We start from the raw sequence: 24,077 nt of genomic DNA on the forward strand, positions 1-24,077 counted from the left end.
GACACTTCCACAGAGCGTCAGGAGGAATGTTAATTTTTTGGATATACGGCAACGTTTTAATTCATTTATCCAATTTTAAATAGTTTCAAACACAGGAGTAGATCTTCCATAAGCTTCATTCAGCTTATCTTTGATACCTTTCGTCTTTAATCCTTTCAAAAACAATTGTTTCATCACTGCACAAAACTCAATATTATCCTTTTTTATAAACAAATGGAAATTGTTCACTACAATCGGCAACAACAATGAAACTATGGGATGGATACAGCTGAAACTTCAACAACTGACTGGTCACGAGTGCTACTTTCTAGTCAAAATTAATTGTTGATGCTAAGAGAGCAATTTCCTGGAAATTCTAAGGACTTATTGAACTACCTTCGTAGTAGGTTGAATATTCGGTAACGTAGCCTTTCAACGCAACAATAAAATTACTCACTTAGCCTACATTAGCAAACCCTTCAGAGTGGCAAACTAGAATGTTGACAGTGATCAGCTTACAATTTTTTAGAGGTTGTGTATCAAAGAACAATCTGATGAGGTTTGAAAGTCATTACTCTCAGCAATCAATTCGCAAACAAGTGACCATATCGTGAAAGACAATACATACGCTGCAGTTGATGGTGGTTTCCTCTTACACTAGGTTGCTTGGCAATGCAAAATTTCCATTAGCTCAATTGTGGAAGGCTATGTGAAGTGCACGTTTGTGGCACACCCTACCCCGCAGCCTGTGGTATAGAAAAGCAAAGTTATGTTCAAAGTTTGAAAAAGACCCAGAGGAAGTGGAGAAGATTAAAATATTCCTAAAGTCAGGTGTTATTCAAAAGGAATTTGCCAAAGTATGGGAGAGGTGTCTTGTGGCTACGTATATGGAGGTCCAAAAAGTAAGTGTTTGAACGGACTGCGCAACTTAATTTTATGAAGTAAGCGACCCCAGAAAATTGAAACTGGCTTGTCTACCACTAACCACTGAGGCTGCAAAATATCATAAAAAACCTACTTACTATCAGCGGTAGACGTGGATGGGAGTGAAGATAAAATCCCCTGATTTGAAAAGGAGAATGATGGTCAACGGACTAGCTCCTTTCACCTACGTCTGTGACCCTGTCTTATAGAGCCTGCTCAGGATGTTCATGTGTAACAGCAGTGTGTGCTGAAGGATGCAGCTGTCCCAAACGAGGATTGATGTGTTTACAGTGGCAAATCGTGCTAGAACATCACCTCGTTGAAACAAGACGAACCCGACAGCGATGACGACTATTCTCCGGTGGAATCAATTAGGTATCTACCTTAGTAATCTCTCCGTAGGTAAAATCTTAGTATTACTTACGATAAAATCATTATTTATTATCGAATATTACTTTTAAATTGTTAAAAGACTCTTCCAATCGTTCTTTTCGTACTATGATTTGTTTATTTTCAGCCTTCTTCAGGGGTGGTATCGATATAAACCACCGATGATTTGCAGCCAGTTACCCCAAATACCGCACAGCTTGGGAGAAAAGAGTGAATATAAATAAAAGGGCGAATATTTTGTAGTTTTTAGCCCTTCCCGGGGCTCGCACAAATCTTTTGGAGTTGAAAACCTGGAATTTTATGTGGTCAGCGGTCCTAACAACATGTGATAAAAATTAGAATTGGATGACTTTTATACATTTGCTTATGTTTTATTCGAATGTTGTAGTAACATAAGACATAAGTCGCTGCTACCGAATGTAGGGGAAGAATCAGTGTACCAAATTCATCACAATTCACTGTTAAAATTGTACATGCATAATTTTTCAATTGAATCATTTTCGTCTTTCCTTTGCTGGGGGCACGAAGAGTGATCTCTGACGTGAAATGAGCTGTCAAGAATACCTATTGTTTTTACATAATTATAGGAACCGTAATTTCCCGTGGCTAACAAATCTATAGCTATGCTTCAGCATAAAACAAGGTCAGAATTTATGATAATGAGCTTTAAATCATCCAATTTATTGACAAGGGAGATTTCATCGATGAAAGGAAAAATTTATTTCACCAAATTGACTGTAGTAATGAAATGCAATTTCTCACTGACGTGTATGTGAACTAAACAGGATATTTCACAGCATTTTTTGGCCCCATTGAGAATAAACCGCTATTTCCAAAAGTAAATGTACAAAATACATCCCCACGCATTGATGTACTTTAGGAAATGCAGTGTAAATGCGTTTTGCTTGCAAGACATAACTTTTTAATAACATCGGAACAAAATATTCAAGGGAAATATTATCATGATATTGACATAGTATGTTCAAATAGAAATGAGTTAATTTACTGTTAAAAGAGTACGTCGCGACTCCCTTTCCTCTGCCCCTCCTCTTGCGCACTGAGACTCGCTCAGTGGCTGAAGACGAAGTAAACGGGAGAACGCAAAAATAACGTGCATTGGTTCGTATGGATTGACTTAGTGTTGCTATCATGAGGAGTACATTAAAACGGTATGGATTAATATGAAGATAAAGGATTATCGCTTAAAATGTATGTAAACAATTTTGAGTTCCGTCGTCATACACGCCGTCGCAGGCAGCCAATTTTGCCGAATTTAGTGTTTCTCCGTGGTTAATATTGCAGCGTGAAAAATGAGAAATGAAAAATTACTACATAAATATGCCCAGACGTCTGCAGCGTAGTTTTTGGCCGAGGTATCCGGGAGCCTTAAGATATCTGCTCTGAGAAATATGTAATCCATTTGTTGATGAATTGTTGTGGATCTTTATAAAAGTTTAGGAAAAATTCCCTGTTAGTTTTCAGCTGATCTTGATATTAATCCAAGAAATTCTTACTGCTTTCATCCTTAACATTCCCCATTGGGAGTTTCAATGATAAAAAAACATCCAAAATCTGATAAATTAGTGGTTGAAAAAAGTATTGTGCATTAAGTTCATTTCATGAAAGCTTTTAATTGTAATAATATTTAGACAAAATTATCACCATACACAAAAATTAAAGAGATCTACAAAAATAATCACATAGAATTATTGTACAAAGAGAGTGTTTCAGAAATAGACTGCACAAATTACTCTTAAAATATTAGGTGACAGAAAAAAACTACAAAAAACACAACAATATATATACGTACTGCCACAACCAGACATTACTTTTAAATTTCCTTGTTCAGTTTAAATAACCAGAAGAATCTGTTGAGTTTAAGTTGGCAATGAATGATTTAATTAAGACATGTGACATGCCTATGGCTATGAATTCCTTATTCCTAGTGCCTGCTCCAATTCTGCCCTTTTCTGTTGTACTTTGGTGTAAAAATAGCGACACACTGCTTCCTGCGTCCAAGGTTGATAATAGAATTCAGACCGCCTTTCTTCCTCAGGATTTCCAACAACATCAGTCATTGTCTATAAAGAAAAATGGATAAAAAAATAAAAAATGGATTTAAGTACATACTTTCAAATGGTTTGAAAACGATTGAGATTACATGAATTTGAACCTTTACCTTAAGATCTCTGCTCTGGGAAATAATCCATTTGTTGATGAATTGTTGTGGATCTTTAGCAAAGCTCAGGAAAAATTCCCTGTTAGTCTTCAGCTGATTAATAGTTTCAACAGTTTCGTGAATCTTATTATCAAGGCTCTACAAATGAGACAGATAGGATTAACAATCATTAATGATTAGATTAGGGATTAGGATTAGATATTAATTCCTCAGACTTTAACAACACAAATATTAGCAAATTACTTATACTTCACCTGAATTTCCTGTTGACTTGCAGTTGACAGCAGAAAATTATTCATCTGAGTTTTCAACGTGTCATCAACCTCGACGTCTATGTCATAACAAGCTGTCTGTTTTTGCTCAGCACCCTCAACACTTAAAAGTAATAATTAGCTAATTAATCTTACTGAAAGGATATACATATTTCATAAATATAGAAAGAATGTGAGCATATCACTGACCTAATTATGTGATTTATAACAATTGGATCAGGTGGATGCAGCAATGGATTTAACCTCTGAGGGATTTCAGCAAATTTCATTCTCTGGCAGGCAAATATTTGCTCTAGATACTTATCACAGTTTATGAATTCCCTTTCATGTGAATCCTGAAAAAGCATAAATTTCATAAAAACAATACAGACATCACAGAAGCTGGAATCTTACTATAAAGCATAAGGAAACTTCATGTGCAAGACTAACCTGAAGCTTGTGAGTTTTTATGTACTGCCACAAAGCACTTATAATGACAGGACGAGTTTGTGTATGCACACCGAGGAGTCTTGCAAGCCTAGGATCTAACTTAAACTGTAATGGTTGATAATCAAGCAAGAGCAGGATGGTACAACGGACATTCTTGTCTCCAGGTCGCTTTACCTGTAAAAGGTGGAATACCATTAAAAACTTTAACATAAAGACTGTACACAAACATATCTTCTCTCATGAGGCCCCCTAATGAAAAGAACAATTTTAACAACAAGTTATTAAACTATACGTCTTGGATACATACATGTTAATAGGACATCAAAGAGCATCCATTTTTCTTCTAAAATAGGAACAAATCAGGGAACTGATACTAATCTTCATGTGTCAAGGACATAATGAAGACTGCAATGATAAAACCTACTTGACATGCAACAGAATCCTTGAGGATATTATGGATTGACTTTAAAATATTGTAATCTGAAAATCATACTTTACCATATTATACTGAAAGGTACAAAATCAAATACAGGTATTGAAGTCAACAAAAAAGTTTTCTTGCACATGATGCACTTAGCAGAGTTCATATCTCGTTCGTCTTCCCGTAACCAGCTATGTTATTCAGGGCGAAGCATAGCATTAAGCCATGGATGGATGAATTTGGTAGTCATTATTTAGAAAAGGTTTACTCCTGTGGCACAGTGTTCTCTGTTAATTTTTTGTCCAATTCACAATACTACCCCACAATCTATATGCAACCAAGTCCAGAAAAATTGACGATTGCCAAGTGGATAAGGTGAAATGAGAGGATTAAAGAGATGGCAACAATAGAAGACGAGCCACCTGCCAGGGTGTGAGAGCGTACACCACAGTGCTGCATAGTATATGGTGCTAACTAATTATTCATTCTCATATTTCCAAAAATGGGATCCCTGTCACATTCTGCTGCATTTCATTTCCCTGTCTTTTCCTAGTTTGCAGACACCCTTTCACACACTTTTTAAAATGCTAATGTTGGCTTAACTTTCTTTGCTTTCATCTTCTGCAAAACTACCATCTGTAAATATTACTTTCATTTTATGGCCCCTAACTCAGAGGCATCTCACTTAAACTATCAAAATCTAACCTGGAATCCATCTGTCTCTTGGGTTGTAGGAGTCCGATGCCATTCTACCAAATGGTTGTCAGGTCCATACAGATCCTTATCCAATTCAATGACAAGACTTTTGAAGAATGAAGAAAACTTTCTTTTGACCTAAAAATGAAAAAAAATAACAGAAATGAGAAATGAAAAACATACCTTCCACTAAGTACTACCCAAGTAATAGCCTCATACTTGGAACATCTGAACCCTACATGAAAAGATATCTGTTCATGATTCTTGAATTTCTAATGAGTCAGGTCGTAGTCATAGCTCTTTTGTCATCATCCCGCACACCTACACTTTCCCCCACACATTCGTCAAGTTGTATCATGAAGATCACACTCCTGCCACTATATATTGCCATTTACACCAGAAGACATTAGATTACACTCTTTGCATTGCTATTACATTGCACTATTTTGTATATCTAAAAAGAGGAAATCAAATTTTGATGGGCAATTATTCGACTGAGGACTGACTGGTAATAACAACACATAAAATTGAAGATTGTATTTCATGCATAGTCATGGCTATCACAGACGATTGGTAACATAGTCTTTCATAGTATTTGTAAATGATGATTTCATTGGGCTCCACGAGTGTGAAAAAAAGTCACCTGTACCTTTAGTCAGAGGAAATATAGGCCATTTACAAAGAGACAAACTTAATCCTTTATTTCTGCCAGCCATTAATTACACTAACAACAAACTTGCAATTTATAAATCATGGCAGAAATAACACTTAAGGACAGTACATACACCTGTCTGAAACACGAACCTAATCATAAAAATCTGACTTTTCATAATGCAGAAGAAGAATTGGAACATGCCCTTTTAGACAGGCTCAGCAATTACATACATCTTAAATCAAATACATGTTGGGTTAGGAAAGTCAAAATTGTAGAATATCAAATGGATCAACTGATTGAGTAATCAGAAAGTCCGAAAAAGAGTGAAAGGAGAGAGAAGCATTCTAAAAAAAAATCTAAGAAGAAGGTAGACCACACAATTATGTTTGATGAAGACGACAGTCAAATGATAAGAATACCAATGTGGCTGGTGGATGAGAAAAATGACAAAGACCATGAATTAGCTATAAAAGAGGAGTTATCATACATTTTTAGAAGAACACATACATGAATTAAAAGGTAGCTCATATGAAAAACAAATCTAAGTTACATAACATCAATATTGCGATTGTGGACCCAGGATGATGGCAAATCACAGAACAATTGACACTAACATCTTATTTGAGCTATAAATTGAGAGAAATATACAATATAAAAATCCTAACACAACAGAAAGAGAAAAAAACTAAATCGGTCTCAAAGAGAGTGTATCAATAATGTCCACATACCTTATTAGGATCATTCTTGGAGTCCTCGAGAAGTCTTCCTTCCACACGAAGTTCCCAAGAGGCAACCGTCCCTTCCTCATTTTCAGTGGGCTCCTTAGCAGGATAGAAGGTATTGGATATAAAGATACGTAGCTTCCTCTTCTGCTTCATCGGCCTCTTTAGAGCCTCCTGAAAATAAATATTAGACATATGAAAGCACTCAAACTGCAACAAAAACATATTTTGTTTCCACTATTATTTAAATATGCATACATACTACAAAATAAGCTAATTCTTTTAAGCATACAGGGATATCAGAAATGACAAGGATTTGTATTATACTTTGAAATCAATAACAGGGAAACCTCAGCTATACAACACTCCAGATCCAAAGGAAAAAAGAGGTAAAATTGAGATGTCTTGGAAGCCGTATTACCATTAATTTAAAGAAAAACAATATTACTGCATTTAAAGATGCCAGACGTTTATAAATAAATCTATAGTTGAAAAACAAAAATTTATAAAAATAAACAATAACTGTATTCGATATGACACTACTGATTGTGAAGTCTTGGAAGATAATAACACAAGTAAATAAAAGAAATAGAGTCAAAGGGCACCACTTCGACATAAATGCTGAACATTAACCATATCTTGTGCTTCTTAGTAAAATAAATACATTCTAGTCTAAATGAGTAAGAATACAAGATTATTAAATAAATTTATTTGATTTAGTTATAACATAAGGGTGGGGTTAGTCTGCTTAAAATAAGTCTAGTAATCAATGACCTGTGTATAAATGAAGATTGACTGTAGAGACATTCAAACAGTGTAAGCACTTGGCTAACATCGGAATCTGTTATAGGAAGCCGAGGTAAGGGAAAAAGTCAGTAGTTGAGTTTAATGGTTTAACTGAACCCCAAATACACTGCTTATACAGCACCAAATGCAAGTAGACCACCTCACGGAACACTCCCCAAGTGTCCATGAGTCAGCTCTTGCATCAACCCATGACCCCCTCGAGAGCTTTCTATTGGCCAGCAATTGTTGCAATCTTTTACCCCAGCAACTTCCCAGGGGTAAGGTAGTGTGGCGTTAGAGGAGAATCGTCATACTTGCTACAGCCAACAAAAACATAAGCAAAGAGATACATAATCATAGCATGACAATTTTATCTATCGAAGAAGGTCATACCTGAATATCTAGCCTCTTCCTCATAATTGTCGCATCAAGCTTCCTCTCAAATGCCAAAAGGTCCATGTACGCTTGTGATTCAGGAACAAGATCTCTCACTTTTTGCGGCAGAATTTTATCAGCCAGTTTTTTCTTCTTCTTACTGTTAGGGTGAGAAAAGTCGCTATAAAATGTGAAGAGAACGGTCAGTTTTTTTCCTCAAAAACTGCCACTTAATGATGAGTAAAGACGACAGCAAACCCAAGTTCATTAAGAAAACATGAAATGCGGTAATCACTATGCAAAGGCCCCCAATGCCAAATCTTGGAAAATCAGCCATATACACAGCAAGCGAGGAAACAGAGATGAACTATGAGAGCCATTTGATTCTCATAACCAACAATACCAAAGGTTATTTCTCTACCTAGATTTGTGATTCCTTTTCAGTGAAAACTTTCACTGCTAAGAAAAATTTACTAATTTTTTCTCTTAGAAAACATCACCTTTGTAAGAATGAAACTTTTTACTTTAGTGCATAATGACATGAGACCTAAAATATCTTTAATTCTAAAATACCTACCATTCAAATCTACAGCAAAGCTTCTATTATTACAATATTGAAGGGATCGCAAAAAAATGCATAATTGAAGAAAGTGTTTAAAAATAAAAGGTTACTTTTCATACTAAGTATTAGCAGGGACTTAATTAAATTTTTCGGGCAAAATCCTAAAACAAGGCAATAATTGGGGTTTCACTGTATTTCCTGAAGATCATAAGCTTTGATAGAAATTTTTATAATCAATTATTTCCAAAAAAGTATCATTAGACTGCAATGAGCAAACCAAAATATTGCTGGAAACCAATAGCTAATTATAAGATAAAAAAACACTATGCAATTACTGAAAATTGCATGGTACACATGCACCTATTCCATAATAGGAAGGAATGCGGCAGAAAGCATAATTGTTACCACCAAAAAGAATACTTTGAGAGTTATGAAGATGTCTAATAATTAATGTTTTCATTGTCCACTAACATATGAAAGCCAATTTGAAAGCTAAAATACATAAAAGAAAGTCGAAAATCATGTTAGTTAGACCATTTATAACTTGAGAACGGCTGCAGCGATTTGAATGATATTTGGTTTTTAAGATTCGCCTCAGCCCCTTTTAACAGAAAAAAAAATGAAAAAATAGTGAAATTTCACGAAAATATTTATCTTGATCTTAAATGTAACATTTTAAGGAGTTGGTAACAATGAAAAAGCTATCAAGTTGGTCCAAACTAAACCATTTGTTTTGTTTTAACCAATTAAATGATTGAGCTTCTTAACAATGTTTAAAACATTTCAATTGTTAAAACATTTGAAATATTAAAATCATTTAATTCAAGCTAAGCCCAGCTCGATTTGAGATATCAACAATAACATTTCCACTGTGTGTGTAAACAAATCTTCAAGCAATTGTTGACGAACAGTAATAGCCGTGTACCTGTCGACGAATCGAGCGGATTGATTCTATTTTCTCACAAGTTTTGCAATTTTGTATCGTCGAAAGATGAGCTCATCAACAAAGTGTTCATGAACATGATTGATAACCACAAAAAGCACAAATGGTTAATTGAATGTGCAATTTTGGCAGCTACGAACGAAGATGTGGATGACTGAAACTTGGTAAATCAGGATCAAATAGTTTGCACTCTGCATTCATTCAAATCTATTGGCTTTGTAGCAAACAAAGACGAAGTTACCCACTAGTCATCTGAATTTTTAAATTCCTTACATGTGTGTGGCTTACCACGGCACAATTTACAGCTCAAGGTAAGTTCAGTATTCACGATGCTTTGAAAGCTAAACCAACAAAAACAATTCAATGGAATGCGTTTGATAATTAAAAAACTTATAATCAATGTGATTCACGCAATGGGGCATGTTTAGGCAGTGCACTTTTCCACACAGAGTTATAACTAGCGCGCCATAAGACATGGCATATTAATGCTGCTCTCTATGGGCTATTTTCATGAGATATTGAGCATCAGTCAAGCATCGATTTAGCATTAGCATCAACCCTATGTAGATTGAATACAGAAAACATGTTTCTAACAAGCCATTGTTATACTTATTTGGTAATTTCATTGATTTTTTTCTTAATTTATTATAATAAGTAAACAATTATTAAAATCAGTACAGCCTCTCTCGATTTATAAAGAGTGTAATTAAACTGTTAATTGATAACTAGGCGGTACAGCGTTCGCCGGGTCAGCTAGTTTGAATTAAAAAACAGAGGAAGAAAATAAATACATATAAGTAATTTAAACAGGTTACTTTCTTAGGGTACCTTATTATTGCAACATATTTGGACAATATTCGTCTCTGGACCCATATTTTTCTTCTAACTATTCCTCTTTAATTTGATAATCTTCTCGCCCAAAACATGAGTTACTTTATGTACACCCATAATTCTGTACATATTTTTATCAATCATCTATATACTAGCTATGATGATTTCTGTATAGGTGCGAATCCTCTAAACTATGATGAGCAACTAAATCGTCAGCACCTCACCCTAATCCACGATTAACTCAAAGCCAATTCTTGTTGTCATAGGCCACCACTACAAAATGAACTACATATATCCACAATTATGATGATACACCGATTTCTTTCTGCTCAATATTTCTAACATACAGTGGTATGACTAGCCTCAGAGAAGAGAGTTAAAAGGCCTTGGTCAACAAAAACAGTGGTTGATCCAAGGGGCTATCAAAACAAACGATGAGCAACATAAACGATTACGGACTTAATTTTAAGATACCACCAAACACGAAGTACAAGTACACAATTTCATAAAGAAAGCTTAGCACACCAAACTATCTTTGTCGACATTGAAGCAGACATTTACAACTTTCATATTACCTTTTCTGTTGGGGTGGGGGTGGTCGAGGCTCTTGAGGCCTTTTAGCACCGGACTGAGGACCTGAAGGCATTGGGCCAGGTCGCATAGAGGCATATGGAGCTTGCTGAGGCGGACGCTGCATCATTCCACCGCCTACAACCTGTCCGCCACTGGTGGTATTTCCTCCAGTCGAACTACCCATTGGTGGCGGTGGTCCAGGCGCCGAAAATCCCGGCCTTTGCTGCAGCTAACGAAAACAATAATTATACTCACACGATTTCAGAAGGATTATGGATAGAGGGCGCACCTCTTAGATTTTAGCAGTCATCGCGGAAGCACTAGTTCGACACGTATTCACCGCTTCCTAGGCATCAACAAACACCAAATCCGAAACTGGTGAAACAATAGGAAAATATGGTACGCGGCAAGCCACAATTTTACTCACTGGAAAATTAGGACCAGCATATTGTCTCATCGATGGGACAGGAGGAGGAGGATATCTTTGCTGAGGTGGGCCAGGAGTTCCTGGAGACGGAGACACTGGGAATCTCTGCGCCATATTTTTTTGTTATTTTTTGAACAAATTTTTCCTTGCTCGTAGCGTCGATTTTCGCTACTATCGAGCTATCGATTACAATCGATTCGTCTGGTCGCATATGTATCGATTGTTTCGATAGATTTATATCACAAACAAAGAATTTTCACGCAAATACGTGACAGCCGGTTATTGGCATGAATGTGTTGATAATAAGTGTCTATTATTTTTGCTACATTTATTTACAGTGACCTGATTTACTTTATTCGAGCCTGAAACATTCAGTGACATAGTACATTTATAGTTGTATAAATGCCATTCATAGTAGGTCCTGTATATTCGCATTTTTGACAGTTAATTTTGTGCATTAGCTCTTTGTAAATTAACCGTACTATCCAGTTCGTTGAAGGATAATATAAAGTCTGGCGCCAACAGCCAGTAGAAATCAGTCAAAATTCACTTGTTTTTAGAGCTATATCGCAATAATATGCAAAAATATGAAAAATTAGAAAAAATTGGAGAAGGTTTGTCATCTTATTGTTGGTTCTAAGTTGGGGATGTAATTTGATTGGCGTCGGAATTTAACATGTTTGTCATTTTTCAGGAACATACGGTACTGTTTTCAAGGCAAAGAATAGGGAAACACACGAGATAGTTGCCCTGAAAAGAGTCAGACTAGATGATGATGATGAGGTAAGAATAATGTCATCAATGTTGCATGTATCTCCCCGAAATGTCGAGAAAGTATTAGAGCAAACCTAGAATTCATACCGTTTTCCCCTCTTTTGGGTAAAAAAAAATTAAACATTGCCATATTTTACCTAAAGTATGTTGTAATTGAAGTAATTCTTATTTTTGAATAGGGTGTACCATCATCGGCCCTTAGAGAAATCTGTCTGCTTAAAGAGTTGAAGCATAAAAATATAGTTCGTTTGTATGACGTACTACATAGTGATAAAAAACTTACGCTCGTATTTGAGCATTGTGATCAAGACTTAAAGAAATATTTTGATAGCTTGAATGGAGAAATAGATCCAGACATCGTTAAGTCGTTCATGTAAGTATATATGTGAGAAAGTTATTTTTTGTCATGCATATTTTTTCTGGTCCGTAGTACAACAATTCATATTGTTTCAACGTTCTCGCCCTGATTCTAATTTTCAGGTACCAGTTACTGCGTGGTCTTGCCTTCTGCCACAGTCACAATGTCCTTCATCGTGATTTAAAGCCTCAGAATCTTTTAATTAACAAGGTATTTATCTTATTTTTGTTTTATCGAATGGAAGTGCTACATAAATTTATGTCAATCTTTAATGGTGCATATTTTCCCAATTTCTATTTGTATAGAATGGTGAGCTGAAATTAGCAGACTTTGGGCTTGCCCGGGCATTTGGAATACCAGTTAAGTGTTACTCGGCTGAGGTGGTCACTCTTTGGTACAGGCCTCCTGATGTCCTCTTTGGTGCCAAGCTCTATACCACTTCGATTGACATGTGGTCTGCAGGTTGTATCTTTGCAGGTGAGTGCTTAGCATATCATTTGAATTATCATGGTAACTATCCATAAATATTATTTCCTGGCTATCGGGGTGGCCTTTTCAATGGAATATTTATTTTGCTGCATTTTTGTTCTTTTCTCAAATATTTGAGTTTTTTAGCCATTGGGCTTATTATGTAAGTCATAACTCCGGAGCTATGGAGCTACACGAGTTATGATGGCTGCCATAGCTCAATTTGCGATTACAGTAGTCAAAATAACTCCGATAGGAGTTGCGAACTGGAGCTATCTCGGGGCTGGAATAACGCAGGCTTCAGACCCGTCCTTATGACAACTCCAGCCCGATTTCCTTTGCTTCTCAACTGTCATATGTTAATGTCTGCCGTCGGAATCTGAAGGATTTGGCAATGGATCGACCAATAAACATATATTGGGGAAGGATGATGAGGGTGTTTGCGGAGTATGTCAGAAGGAGGAGGCATCTGACACTAGAAAGGAGACGAATAAGGGATTTCCACAACCCAATCGAATTAAATGAAGACCATTTTCGAATGTTTTTCAGAGTGTCGAAAGACATTTTTCAGTATCTCTGCCGGTCTCTGGGACCAGAATATCTGGAATAAGCGTGGAAACACAGATAAATATTATTAAAGATTTTTCATTATATCACTATGGACGTGTGTAATGTTGAATCTTCCATGCGTACGGAAGAGAAGGAAATTCGACGTTTCACATTATATTGGACATTTTTATTTTCATTATTGGTGTTAAATATGTGTCGATGTGTGTTCAAATATCTTCGTTTTGTTTGTATGATTGCCTCATTTGCGAATGTGCAGGCTATACAGTCCAGCCGGCGAGAGTTGTCCGATGGCACTTTAAAAGGAGGGGCACATTACACGCGTGGAGAACCCTGTGCCAACATGGTTTGCAACCAATCGCTGTCCCCCAAATGCACCTCACACCCTTGCCTAGCCGTACAACGTTGACACGTGCACATGAAGCACTGAAACAAGTTTGAACCATCAAAACAAGCCCTTTCTGCAAATCGCCAAAACAAAGGATTCTTCCTTTGGATCCTTCACGCTCGTTGTCCCTTCTGGCTTCTTTCTTCACGGAATCCTTTTGTTTACATGTGATGTGGGCGTTTCCCTTTCTTACCTGGCAACCTTGCCCCCTACCCCTTCCAGCTGTCAACGGACAACTCTCGGTGCCTGGACTGTAGTGTTGGCATCTGTCAATCTCACTTGCACATTTTTTAATTGTCGATAAAATAATGTTTGTAACTTCACCCCACATTTTATTCATTGTTGCCTTCCCGTTTATTCCTTGGAATACGCCAAGGGCAAAGCTTCTGTGGTCACTCATAAAATTAGGTAGCACCACGCACTGCTTGCTGCTCATTTTCTCTGACCTTTGCCGGTATCTAAAATCGTATTCATTGCTATAATAGCAACATGGGCAGAGAAGAGGTTTGAATTCGACGATAAAGGAATGACTGTATACAATGGATGACATAAACTGTATATGAATAAGCTTTAAAGTATAAACATTTCAACAATGTAGTTTATATTAATTATTTTACGTTAACTTATGAAATACCAGTTTGGGACTCCATTCTGAAATTCACGTTAAATCCGCCTGCTCAGAAAAATTGATTACCGGATACCTAAGCTCCTATTGGTTGACTCATTTCTAGAGATTTGCTTTCCGAATTTTTCGTAGCCACTGTAGCTCCGCATTCTTTCGGAGACTTATCGTAACTCCAACCGTAACGTAATAGGGTTGGAGCTAAAAATTAAAAAAAATGCGGGCGGAGTTACAGATAGCTCTAGCTGTGAGTTAAAGTTACTTAATAGGCCCCCAAGACAATATCAGGAATGTCATTCTTCATTATACATCCTGCGATGTCACGTTTCTCGAGGAGCATCCTGCAATGGATGGGGAAGCACAATGCAGTAGTACTTGAAGCTTCCATTGACCCTACGGTCCACTGAGAAAATACAAACTCATGGGGGTGTCATCCCTCCAATGAGGCTGCATCAATCCCTAAAAGCCATGATTTAGTGAATATGGTAGAGGTTTGCTCCCAGCTTCCAAAATCCGCTTCTAATGAAGAGGAAAGCCCAAGCTGATAGCTGAAAGAGGATTATAATTCAATCAGGCATTTTGCTGATTGAGTTTGAACTTCTTTTTTAATACAGAAAGTGAGGTGCTATTTTTCATGCCTTCAGGAATCTTATTGTATAAGCTAGAGGTTGAGTGGCTAGTGGTGGAGGTAGAGTGGAGCTTTTGTCGTCATTAACTGTGAGATTCTTCATATTATACAATTGATGCATTTCTATAAAAGTTAGTCTAGTCAAGCCACCTATGTTTTGAGCTCTTTTGACATTGTTGATGGTGGATGTGTTGTTGGTGTAAGGAATGGTTATAAAGTGAGATGAGTCATTGGGAGATCATTGATATAAAGTAGGAAAATCAGTCACCAAATAGGGATCCTTGAGGTGTACCCCATGTTAATTTTCTTGTAGCTCGATTTAATAATTGAGGAGCTGCAACGATAACAGACCGTTTGTTACATGTCACTTGGGTATGACATGATCCAATTCAGGGATGGACTAGTGTTATCTAGAGCAGTTGTCTTATTTTTGAGAATGAGCTCCTGATGTCCTCTATGGATCAATAAAGTCAAAGCCAAAGTCAGATTAAAGAAGCTTCCAACAGGAAGGAGTTTTTTTATAGATCAGATTTTCATCATCGGCTGAAAGGAGGCAGAGGTCGTGGACTTGCCAGTCCTAAAGTACCCAATGCTGCTTTTCATGAACGTAGTTATACATGAAGCGAAATAATTATTTACTCGTAGGTACAACAATTTTTCAAACAGCACTGAGACTACAGATATAACTGAATTAGGTCTGTAGTTACCAGATTCATTACAAGAGCCTTTTTTGTGAACGGGGATAATGTGGGAATATTTTATGGTTATGTATGTAATGGGAATTGACCTGAACAAAAGAAAGGGTTGACTATATCCATCAGCAGTTTTGCAATGAAATTAGATGTTGTGTTTACTATGGGCATAGGGATGTCATCAAGCCCAGAAGAATGTGATTTATCAAAGGAATTTATTTTATTTACTATCGCTGAAGGATCAGTTGGAAAGAGGAACATTGAATGAAATGAGGATTGACTACGTTTTGTGATTGGTGCCAAGGTTTTTGCAGTAAGTTGCGAAGCAACATTGTAGAATAAGAGTTGTACATATCAGCTATTTTCTCAGGCTTAGTGAAATTTTTGAATAAGCTATTTATATATCTCCACACCTGGGTGAGGACACACATTATTCATTGAATTTAGGTAGGTTAAATGGCTGTGATTTTTCCTGTGATAGAGGCACCTGGATTTGAGAGAAGGATGTGGTACTGAGTGTTTTTTGTCACCAAAACAATGGGAAATGGATGCAGTCTCCCCAAACCATTTGATTTTCCTATCAAGAATTGTTGGTGATCATTATTTTCATGGCTTTGTAGGGAAAATCATGGTAGAAGAACTACCTAAATATGTTACTATGTTAAATGCCCTCGGTGTACTAATAGGGTGGTTTCCTATTATTTTTTTATTGCCTAAATCGAAAGGTTATTACTCCTCGAGCTAGTATTTCACGCTTTTAGATTTTTAAATGACGATATCTATTTTTCGCGATTAAATGAAAAGTGAAAATTTTCAAGCGCGCTAAAACGCTACGGCTAAGACGGTAAAGAAATTTGTTGTAACTCATAGAAAATGAATAAATATAAATAATTTCATTGAATTATATGGAATGGATTATTATTTTATGCACTGTCATTCTTTCTTAGAATTGGCCAATGCTGGTCGGCCTCTTTTCCCTGGGTCTGATGTCGATGACCAGCTGAAGAGAATATTTAAGCTTCTTGGCACACCAGGTGAAGACTCGTGGCCTGGTCTTTCGCACCTGCCTGATTACAAGCCCTTTCCAGCATATCATCCAAGTATGGGATTCTCTCAGGTTGTGCCAAAGCTTAATACCAAAGGGAGAGATTTACTACAGGTAATTAACATATAAATATACATACTCTTCCATTATTTGTGTTTCATTTTTGACCTCTTATTTTGAATATGTAGTAAAAGTTATGCAATTTTGAATTTGGTGCACGTTATGGAAAAGGTTTTAAGTTTTTTTAATTCAAAGTTAGGTATTTTCGTAATCTTTATCTGGTGAAAACTAATTTTTTTTAATTTGGACTTCTTGATACCTTTGTTTGGGTCGAACCATGAATTCAAATTTTGCCTTTTAGGGATTTAATATTTTAGAATCCATGATACAATAAGTCTGATTTTCACAATGAAATTAGTTTTGGGCGTGTGAAGAAAAATGAAAGCATTTTTATTTATGAAAATCCAAGGATAATAATCTTTTAGGGTCATATGCATAGGCAAAGTGAGATGGGTTTGTCAAACCCAAGGTTTTCAAGAGTGCTCAAATTAGTGGTGCAATCCACATGCATGTATATGGTAAAAGGCCGCAAATGTATGAACAGCAGTGTTGTGGCATCCAATATCCATAACCGCGGGTTTTAATGGGTACTAAAGATAATGGAGAGGTCCTTTGATCAATATTGTCAATCATGAGTTCGTACATAAACTGGTTTAAAAATATTAAATCCTTTTAGAACTTTTTATGCAGAACTAATTTGATTGAGAAAATAACCTTTTTCATACATCTTGCTCCAAAAAATTTCCTTTTAATAATTACTGAAGAATGGAAAATAAGTTATATGGTAATTCTTTATTATGATTGTGGTGTAGAATATAATCTGTGTTTTTTCGAAACAGATATTTAATGCTTATTGCACAGGATATGAAAATTACCCAAAAAATATTTGCATGGTATGTGCAGTATGATGTACATGAAAATGAGCAACGCAGATTTGTTTATTAAGTTTTTGATTAGTGGCAAAAGAAGCAAATATCAATGAATCAGTTATTCTTTTGATTGGTGGTCATTGTGTTTTTTTAATATCTATCTCTGTTACATTTGAAATATCTTGGCCAATTCCCATATTTTTGATTTTTTAGTTTTTTTGTTGTCCAAGGAATTGAATGGTTGTGAAAATTTTTAAGTAATGATGGTAGGTAGTCATATATGCTACAGTTTTTGTAACATGTAACATGGTATTTTAAATTTCAGAGGCTTCTGGTGTGCAATCCTGCCTTAAGGATGGCAGCTGAAGATGCCATGTCCCATTTCTATTTTGCTGATCTCAGCCCTGCCATTAAAAATGACCGTTGCCTGTGAAATATGTATTTATCTACTCCCCATGTTTAATCCCTCAGATATAATGCCGTACAGGGAAGCACGAGTACCTTTAACTTATTGGTTGTACAATGGATGGCTAACATCGTACACGTGTATAGATCCTGGAAGCTAGGAGGGATGGTGTATACTATTTTACTTTTGACATTTCTGATTCTGTTATTGAATGAGTCTGGTGTGAATTGTAGGTATGTGTGGTTTTAAGTGGAGAACAATATACACCTGTGTAATTCATAAAAATCAAAGCTCTAGGTTTTGTGCTGTAATATTTTTTAGTGATCACTAATATCCTTTTATGTCATTGATCATCCATTTTACTTCAGTTGAAATTCATTTAAGGGACTTGAAAGGAGAATAGTTAGTCATATAGTCACCTTAATAAATTTTATATTAAAAAGAGTATTAAAATTCACCTTGAAATTTTTAATTCTAATTTATGTGACATTTTTGGGAATACATTATGATGATAAAAAATATTGTCGCATTTCTAGATCAATAGATAAAAATTTCATGGAAATTATAAAATCAATGGTATAATTTGAGTTTAGCTATAAGCAAAGCCATTGGACTGATTAATGTTGTGGAAAATTGAGAAAAAAAACATTTTTTCAGTGTGCACTCATCATCTAGATCATGTCAGGTTTGATTTTATTCACCTTTAACTGATGGTGTTGAAAGGATAAGACCATTTCTCCAGTTGAAAAGTTTTAAAAGAGTCTATGTTGACCCAGATTTTTTAAGATATGTACTAAGAATTTTATGCACATGTATTTGTGTATTACATACATGAAAACAACTCAAAAATATTATCATGGTTTTTTAATAACTAAATATATTTGGACCATGTTAGCGTAAAAATTTTAAGACCGGATTAAAAATTAGAAAACATCAGTGTTGTAAAGTCTTTGTATCCAATTTTTGAGGGTGCAAATATTATGATGCATGTCGAAATGCAATGGCCTAAAATCTTGATTAGCAATTATTATATGAAAAAGAAAATTTGTAACAATACGAGTATTCTTCTCTGGTTCGGTGATGCTATTTTGTGCAAAATTACGAAGAAGTATGGAATGGCTCTTACTCTCAAAATCGTCGCAGTGAAAATTTTGGTCATTGAACAAAACAATAGTTGTCTAAGAGGTGCCAGATGGGTTGGAGGGTAGGTAGATACTAATTAACATGCTCTCAAGAAGATGGAAGAAGGACTAGATGTTAGAACACATCCTCATTTTTTGTACAATCAGCTGAAATCCCTGGTATAGATGATTTCTGGGGCGTTATGAAACTGCCTGAACATAATTAGCCGGAGACTTTCTCACCTGTTTTTTTTGCAATTTTTTTTATCAAGGTGAAATGGAACATGTTTCTCATGCCTTTGTTTTTTCATGTGCACACAATACATTTGACATTGTTTTTGCATATTTGGTACATTCTGCGATGCTGGTGACATTTTAGTAATTCAGCTCTCCATTGACAAAACTCAGATTTGCTGAGAAGTATACATTTATTTACATCATATACCAGAGCCAAGAGTGCATTAAATTGCTGAGTTGAAAATGAAATCGAGTTCCCCTCAGTCCTCTTTAACCATTTTCCTGATTACCATAATATTACTTCATTGTCTCATTATCATTTCTATTTTAGTGTAAATAGAATATATGTTACTGTTGCACATTAATTAATTGAAGTTTTGTTATTTGTTAATTGAACAAATGTTACATTGGTTGTTTATTTTTTCTGGTTTCTTGTATTTACTCAAAATTTAGAGTGAAGGTTATTAGATGCCAGGAACGTATTGAAAATAAATTTAATATTTTTTGTATGGTTTCATGTTTCCAGCAAAATCAGCTTTTGATCAATTCTCTAATTAATCAGTTTGCATTGAGACTTATAGAGTGCTGCATGTCCATGTTTTGGACATGATGTGAATACAAGTACCTATGTTGTTTTATCTTTGAAGTAGCATCCTGAATGTTTTTCTCAAGAAGGATATAGATTCACCACATCTATCTAACTCCTAACTGGCTAATAAATGTGTATTCTTGCATCATTTGGTGGGAGTAATTCGTTGAAGTGATTGTCTTTTGTGAAATATTTGAGACTTCTTTAAAGTATAAATTTTTCTCCTTTCATATTTTTCAAACATGAGATGCATACTAGTCACTCATTAAAGTTTGATATATAATCTTTAGTTGCCATTTTAAAAGTATGGTTATTTCCTTAACAATTCAAGGTAATCATCAAGTATTTGAAGTTGAAAATTCCTCTAAAACTTTTCTAATATGTAGACGTAAAATGAGAAAGTTGTGTTATGAATGGTGACTTTATGAATGTACAATACATTTTATTTGAGTTTATTATTATGATTTCTGTGTAATTAAAACCTGTTTTGTAGAAGTAAAGGGGTGCTTGAAATGCAATTCCTGTCCAATATAGTATACTATTGCATTTTTTATCAAGTGGTCACTTCATACTCATTACCATTGACAGTCATTCCTGAGTGTTTCTCTGAGTTTTATGTTAGAAAGTATGTATGGTTGTGTACTATCGTTAAGTGTATATTTGAGCAGCATTGTATTATAGTTCCTGTACATTATTTCTTATTTTCAAAACCCATTTTATTTACTGTGATGTAGTTTTAGTCGATTGATTAATAAATTTTTGATTCAAACCTATAATTTTAATTGATTTAACAGCATCTTCATTCCACATTGTCTGAATAACGGAAGGAAGAGGGTGATTCTTCTAAGTGGAAAAGAGAATCAATAATGATAGAATGACATTCTCCTGTACGAATGTTTATGTTGACATTGCCAAGATCAATTTTTTATCCTCATTCACATGATTTTCACTTTCTGGTTACTGTATCTGCAATGGGAAGAGACATTGATGGGAGAAAACACTTGCATAAACGTAAGTTGCATTCCCAGATAGCATAAATTAAACTGACTCAGGTGTTATATAGTGGATGTTAGACATATCTGTTCACTTCTAAATTTAACGATTTATTTAGCATGGCTGGGATTTCAATGTGTTTTGTCATCTCCAAGTTGTATAAATTAATATACTGTTTCACATGATATCCAGACCATGTTTGAATGTTTATTGCTCAAGTTCTAAGTTTTGGTTTGACCGTCCATTATGAAATGCCTGCGCCATGTTTTGTTATCTAATTTATAATAGTCTTTATTTCTCACAATTAGGGGATTCCTTAGAGAGGTAGGTACTTAAAAAGAAGCGACCAAGATTAGCAAAGTACCCCTGCCAAAATAATGGTAAATCAAAGTGCCCTGGTAAAGCAGCCGGCAGGCAACCGGGAGGCTCTGGGTTCGAGTCCCAAGCAGGCTGCATTTTACCCTCTGATTTCTCTCCAGAATGATAAGAATATCTCATCTCCCCACTAGGAAATGTTGGTGTATTTTGTATGCCCTCATATTGCCAAACATGGCATAGTTGAAAATGGATTTACATCACTCAGGGTTATTTCCTTTTATTGCTTGACTGCTATTCCTAATGCACATAGGCTTTCCATTGGACTGCATTCGGAAGAATTAGGACTGGATTAAGCTGACAAAATCAAATTAGCAGCTTGCTGAGGGTTTTAGGCACCATTCTATGAATAAAGAGACTCATTGATTTTTCTCTTACCAAGCACGTCAGTGGGAACACACTTGGAATCTGAAGGTTCATTTATTTATTTAGCTTTTTGAAGGAATCTTCCTTATTCAATAGCCTCCTCACTGTAAGCCTAAGTCAATGCATGAAGTGGCCATGATGGCACGCCAGACCTGCTGTTTTACTGTTTTCTACAAACTTGTCCTTTAATGTCTGTCCATGTCCAATTTGTTATGATTGTCATGTCTGCTCCTCTAACTCTATAGATGATTGATGGGAGAACTCACTTGATGACATTAGCATAGTTTTTCTGTCACCCGAGAGATCGCTGAGCAGAAATTTACATATGATGACTATGCATTGGCCAAAATAAAATGGTCACTGATTTCCTAATGTTTTTCTATTTTAGAGGTGAATGAGGCATTTTTGGGATAGATGAAGGAGCTATTCTACTGTGGTCATCACTTTCTTATTTTAGTGTCGTCTTAATTTTTTTTGGCAGATTGGCATTTGTAATAGATATTTTGGCATTAAGTTTTAATTTAATTAGAATATTCATTTTATGTAAATTTTGCGGGGAGCTTCTTGGAAGGTATGTGCTAGGCTTTGATTAAGCTCTTAAGAATGGATATCTGTCGCAGTGACACAGTACATCAATTTTGAATTGCACTATATATCAAGGTGCATTAGAAACAATGATACCTATAAGAGAGATATTTTGCGGAACAGATTGGTGTAGGAATTAATTTTTCCCCTAAAAATCACTTTGATAAATGTTAGGCTGTTAGTAGACAAGATCTCTCAAAATGAACAACCAAATATTTTTGAACTCTCATCCTGGTTGAAGGTCTGTTAGTTTTTTAACGTGAACTTATTTTCCTGCTAGAATACACTGTTTATAGCATAAATGAATAATAAGACTTCAACTCATATCGACTGACGTACTTCATTTAAAGAACGTCACACAAAGAAAGAATTGTTGCTGAGAGTACATAAGTAAATATTTTTGATCGCCTACCAATGAGGACAAAACATCAGGGATAAAGAAGTAAACATAGAACAACAAAAATTATTTTCAGTTATGTTCTATGTTTACTTCTTTATCCCTGATGTTTTGTCCTCATTGGTAGGCGATCAAAAATATTTACTTATGTACTCTCAGCAACAATTCTTTCTTTGTGTGACCTTCTTTAAATGAAGTGTCAGTCGATATGAGTTGAAGTCTTATTATTCATTTATGCTATAAACAGTGTATTCTAGCAGGAAAATAAGTTCACATTAAAAAACTAACAGACCTTCAACCAGGATGAGAGTTCAAAAATAACAACACTGACACCTTTTGCCAACCACCTAATGAGGTAGCTTGTGGAAATGTATGTAGATGTATAAATGAAAGGCAAAACATATACACGACATTGATATTTAAATCATGGTTACCTAAGTACGATTTTGTTGTCATCTCCTAAAGAATGATTTATCTTTTGCATCTTTTTGGTCTTGTGTCACCACTGTCACCTATTATGCAGACATCCTTTCAGCTATGATAAATGTTAAATCTGGATATTCTTCTGTCTGTCAGATGGTATATTGCTGATAAATAGTTACTAAATTTCAGCTAATAAAAAAAATTAACTAAAATTAATGCATACTATGTAAACCGAATTAATTATTACCGGTAATTATCTCACCTTTGCGTTGCCGTCACTGCCAATAACTTGTTTATCTGCCATTTATCATCATATTTGATGACATGATTCTTTCTTTTTATTGCTCACTTTATTGAATTTTGAATGGTACTAACTGCCTGTATCATATAAAAAGTTATTTTCTTGTCGATTAGGTTTTTTTAATAATTAATATTAAAAAATGTTACCGCTCAAAGCGCGCATTTCAAAGGTTCTGATATAATGAATATTTGAATCCGTTTTTTAGGCCAATGAAAGCTTTCCATTGTGGCGCGTCAATTGGTGGTGATTTCAAATGAGAGGTGGCGCCACTTGCCCTTCCTTTAGTTTACCTTTCAGGCGTCAGATGTCAGGATTCCATGCGCTTCTGATCTTATCGGAAGAATGAAAATCAGTCTGTTTTTGGCTCGTGCGGGGTTCGTAGGCTTTGTAGTGACTGTGGCGAGCCTTGGACTAGAGAGAGTACCTGCTCGTGAGTGCACGTCGTCATGAAGCCCGCACGGATTAGTTAGGACTGGTGACGGGTGATTTCTGCGCGGAAGCGCCCGCAAGCCTCGTCGTTCGTCTTTGTCCATGAATGGAATTCTGTAGTCGACAAAATGTCTTTAAAGGTGAGTTTATCGGCTTAAAATTTCCCTATTTTTGAAAATTATGCGGACTTAATTATGGATAAATTAGATGCATAAATTCG

The 24,077-nt window shown here is 35.6% G+C and overlaps 3 protein-coding genes across 4 annotated transcripts in view; 2 read left to right on the forward strand and 1 right to left on the reverse strand.

Annotated features, from left to right (window-relative positions):
* Nucleotides 1–2,904: 2,904 nt before the first annotated feature.
* On the reverse strand, nucleotides 2,905–11,339 carry LOC124159312 (brahma-associated protein of 60 kDa). 2 transcript variants are annotated; one of them, XM_046535055.1, is made up of 10 exons: nucleotides 11,165–11,339; nucleotides 10,740–10,966; nucleotides 7,847–8,009; nucleotides 6,674–6,841; nucleotides 5,300–5,428; nucleotides 4,174–4,347; nucleotides 3,934–4,079; nucleotides 3,727–3,847; nucleotides 3,473–3,610; nucleotides 2,905–3,374 (listed from the first exon to the last, which is right to left on the reverse strand). In XM_046535055.1, exons 1-10 carry the CDS (start codon nucleotides 11,276–11,278, stop codon nucleotides 3,219–3,221), a joined length of 1,536 nt encoding a protein of 511 aa, XP_046391011.1. In that variant the 5' UTR covers nucleotides 11,279–11,339; the 3' UTR covers nucleotides 2,905–3,218. The 2 variants fall into 2 exon arrangements, with proteins under 2 accessions (XP_046391011.1, XP_046391012.1); XM_046535056.1 differs by having other exon boundaries at nucleotides 7,847–7,988; nucleotides 11,165–11,338.
* A 75-nt stretch (nucleotides 11,340–11,414) lies between these two features.
* LOC124159314 (cyclin-dependent-like kinase 5) lies at nucleotides 11,415–20,761 on the forward strand. Its single transcript, XM_046535057.1, has 7 exons — nucleotides 11,415–11,778; nucleotides 11,859–11,947; nucleotides 12,118–12,311; nucleotides 12,419–12,506; nucleotides 12,602–12,773; nucleotides 16,609–16,820; nucleotides 17,961–20,761. Exons 1-7 carry the CDS (start codon nucleotides 11,742–11,744, stop codon nucleotides 18,066–18,068), a joined length of 900 nt encoding a protein of 299 aa, XP_046391013.1. The 5' UTR covers nucleotides 11,415–11,741; the 3' UTR covers nucleotides 18,069–20,761.
* Nucleotides 20,762–23,777: 3,016 nt separating this feature from the next.
* The window catches only part of LOC124159315 (ankyrin repeat domain-containing protein 29), a 77,784-nt gene continuing 77,484 nt past the window's right edge, over nucleotides 23,778–24,077 (forward strand). The window contains exon 1 of the mRNA XM_046535058.1: nucleotides 23,778–23,997. Coding sequence (XP_046391014.1) covers nucleotides 23,986–23,997 — 12 coding nt within the window. The 5' untranslated portion in view covers nucleotides 23,778–23,985. The remainder of the gene's footprint in view (nucleotides 23,998–24,077) is intronic.

The sequence above is a fragment of the Ischnura elegans genome, chromosome 5 (genome assembly GCF_921293095.1).
Source record: "Ischnura elegans chromosome 5, ioIscEleg1.1, whole genome shotgun sequence".
NCBI classification, from domain to species: Eukaryota; Metazoa; Arthropoda; class Insecta; order Odonata; family Coenagrionidae; genus Ischnura; species Ischnura elegans.

Coding starts and splice junctions, on each gene's coding strand:
- LOC124159312 (XM_046535055.1), bottom strand. CDS start 11,278: ATGGCGCAGAGATTCCCAGTGTCTCCGTCTCCAGGAACTCCTGGCCCA. Junction 4,080..4,173: donor TAAAAACTCACAAGCTTCAG/GTTAGTCTTGCA, acceptor ATGCTTTTTCAG/GATTCACATGAAAGGGAATT. Junction 3,848..3,933: donor GTTATAAATCACATAATTAG/GTCAGTGATATG, acceptor ATTACTTTTAAG/TGTTGAGGGTGCTGAGCAAA.
- LOC124159314 (XM_046535057.1), top strand. CDS start 11,742: ATGCAAAAATATGAAAAATTAGAAAAAATTGGAGAAG. Junction 12,507..12,601: donor AGAATCTTTTAATTAACAAG/GTATTTATCTTA, acceptor CTATTTGTATAG/AATGGTGAGCTGAAATTAGC. Junction 16,821..17,960: donor AAGGGAGAGATTTACTACAG/GTAATTAACATA, acceptor TTTAAATTTCAG/AGGCTTCTGGTGTGCAATCC.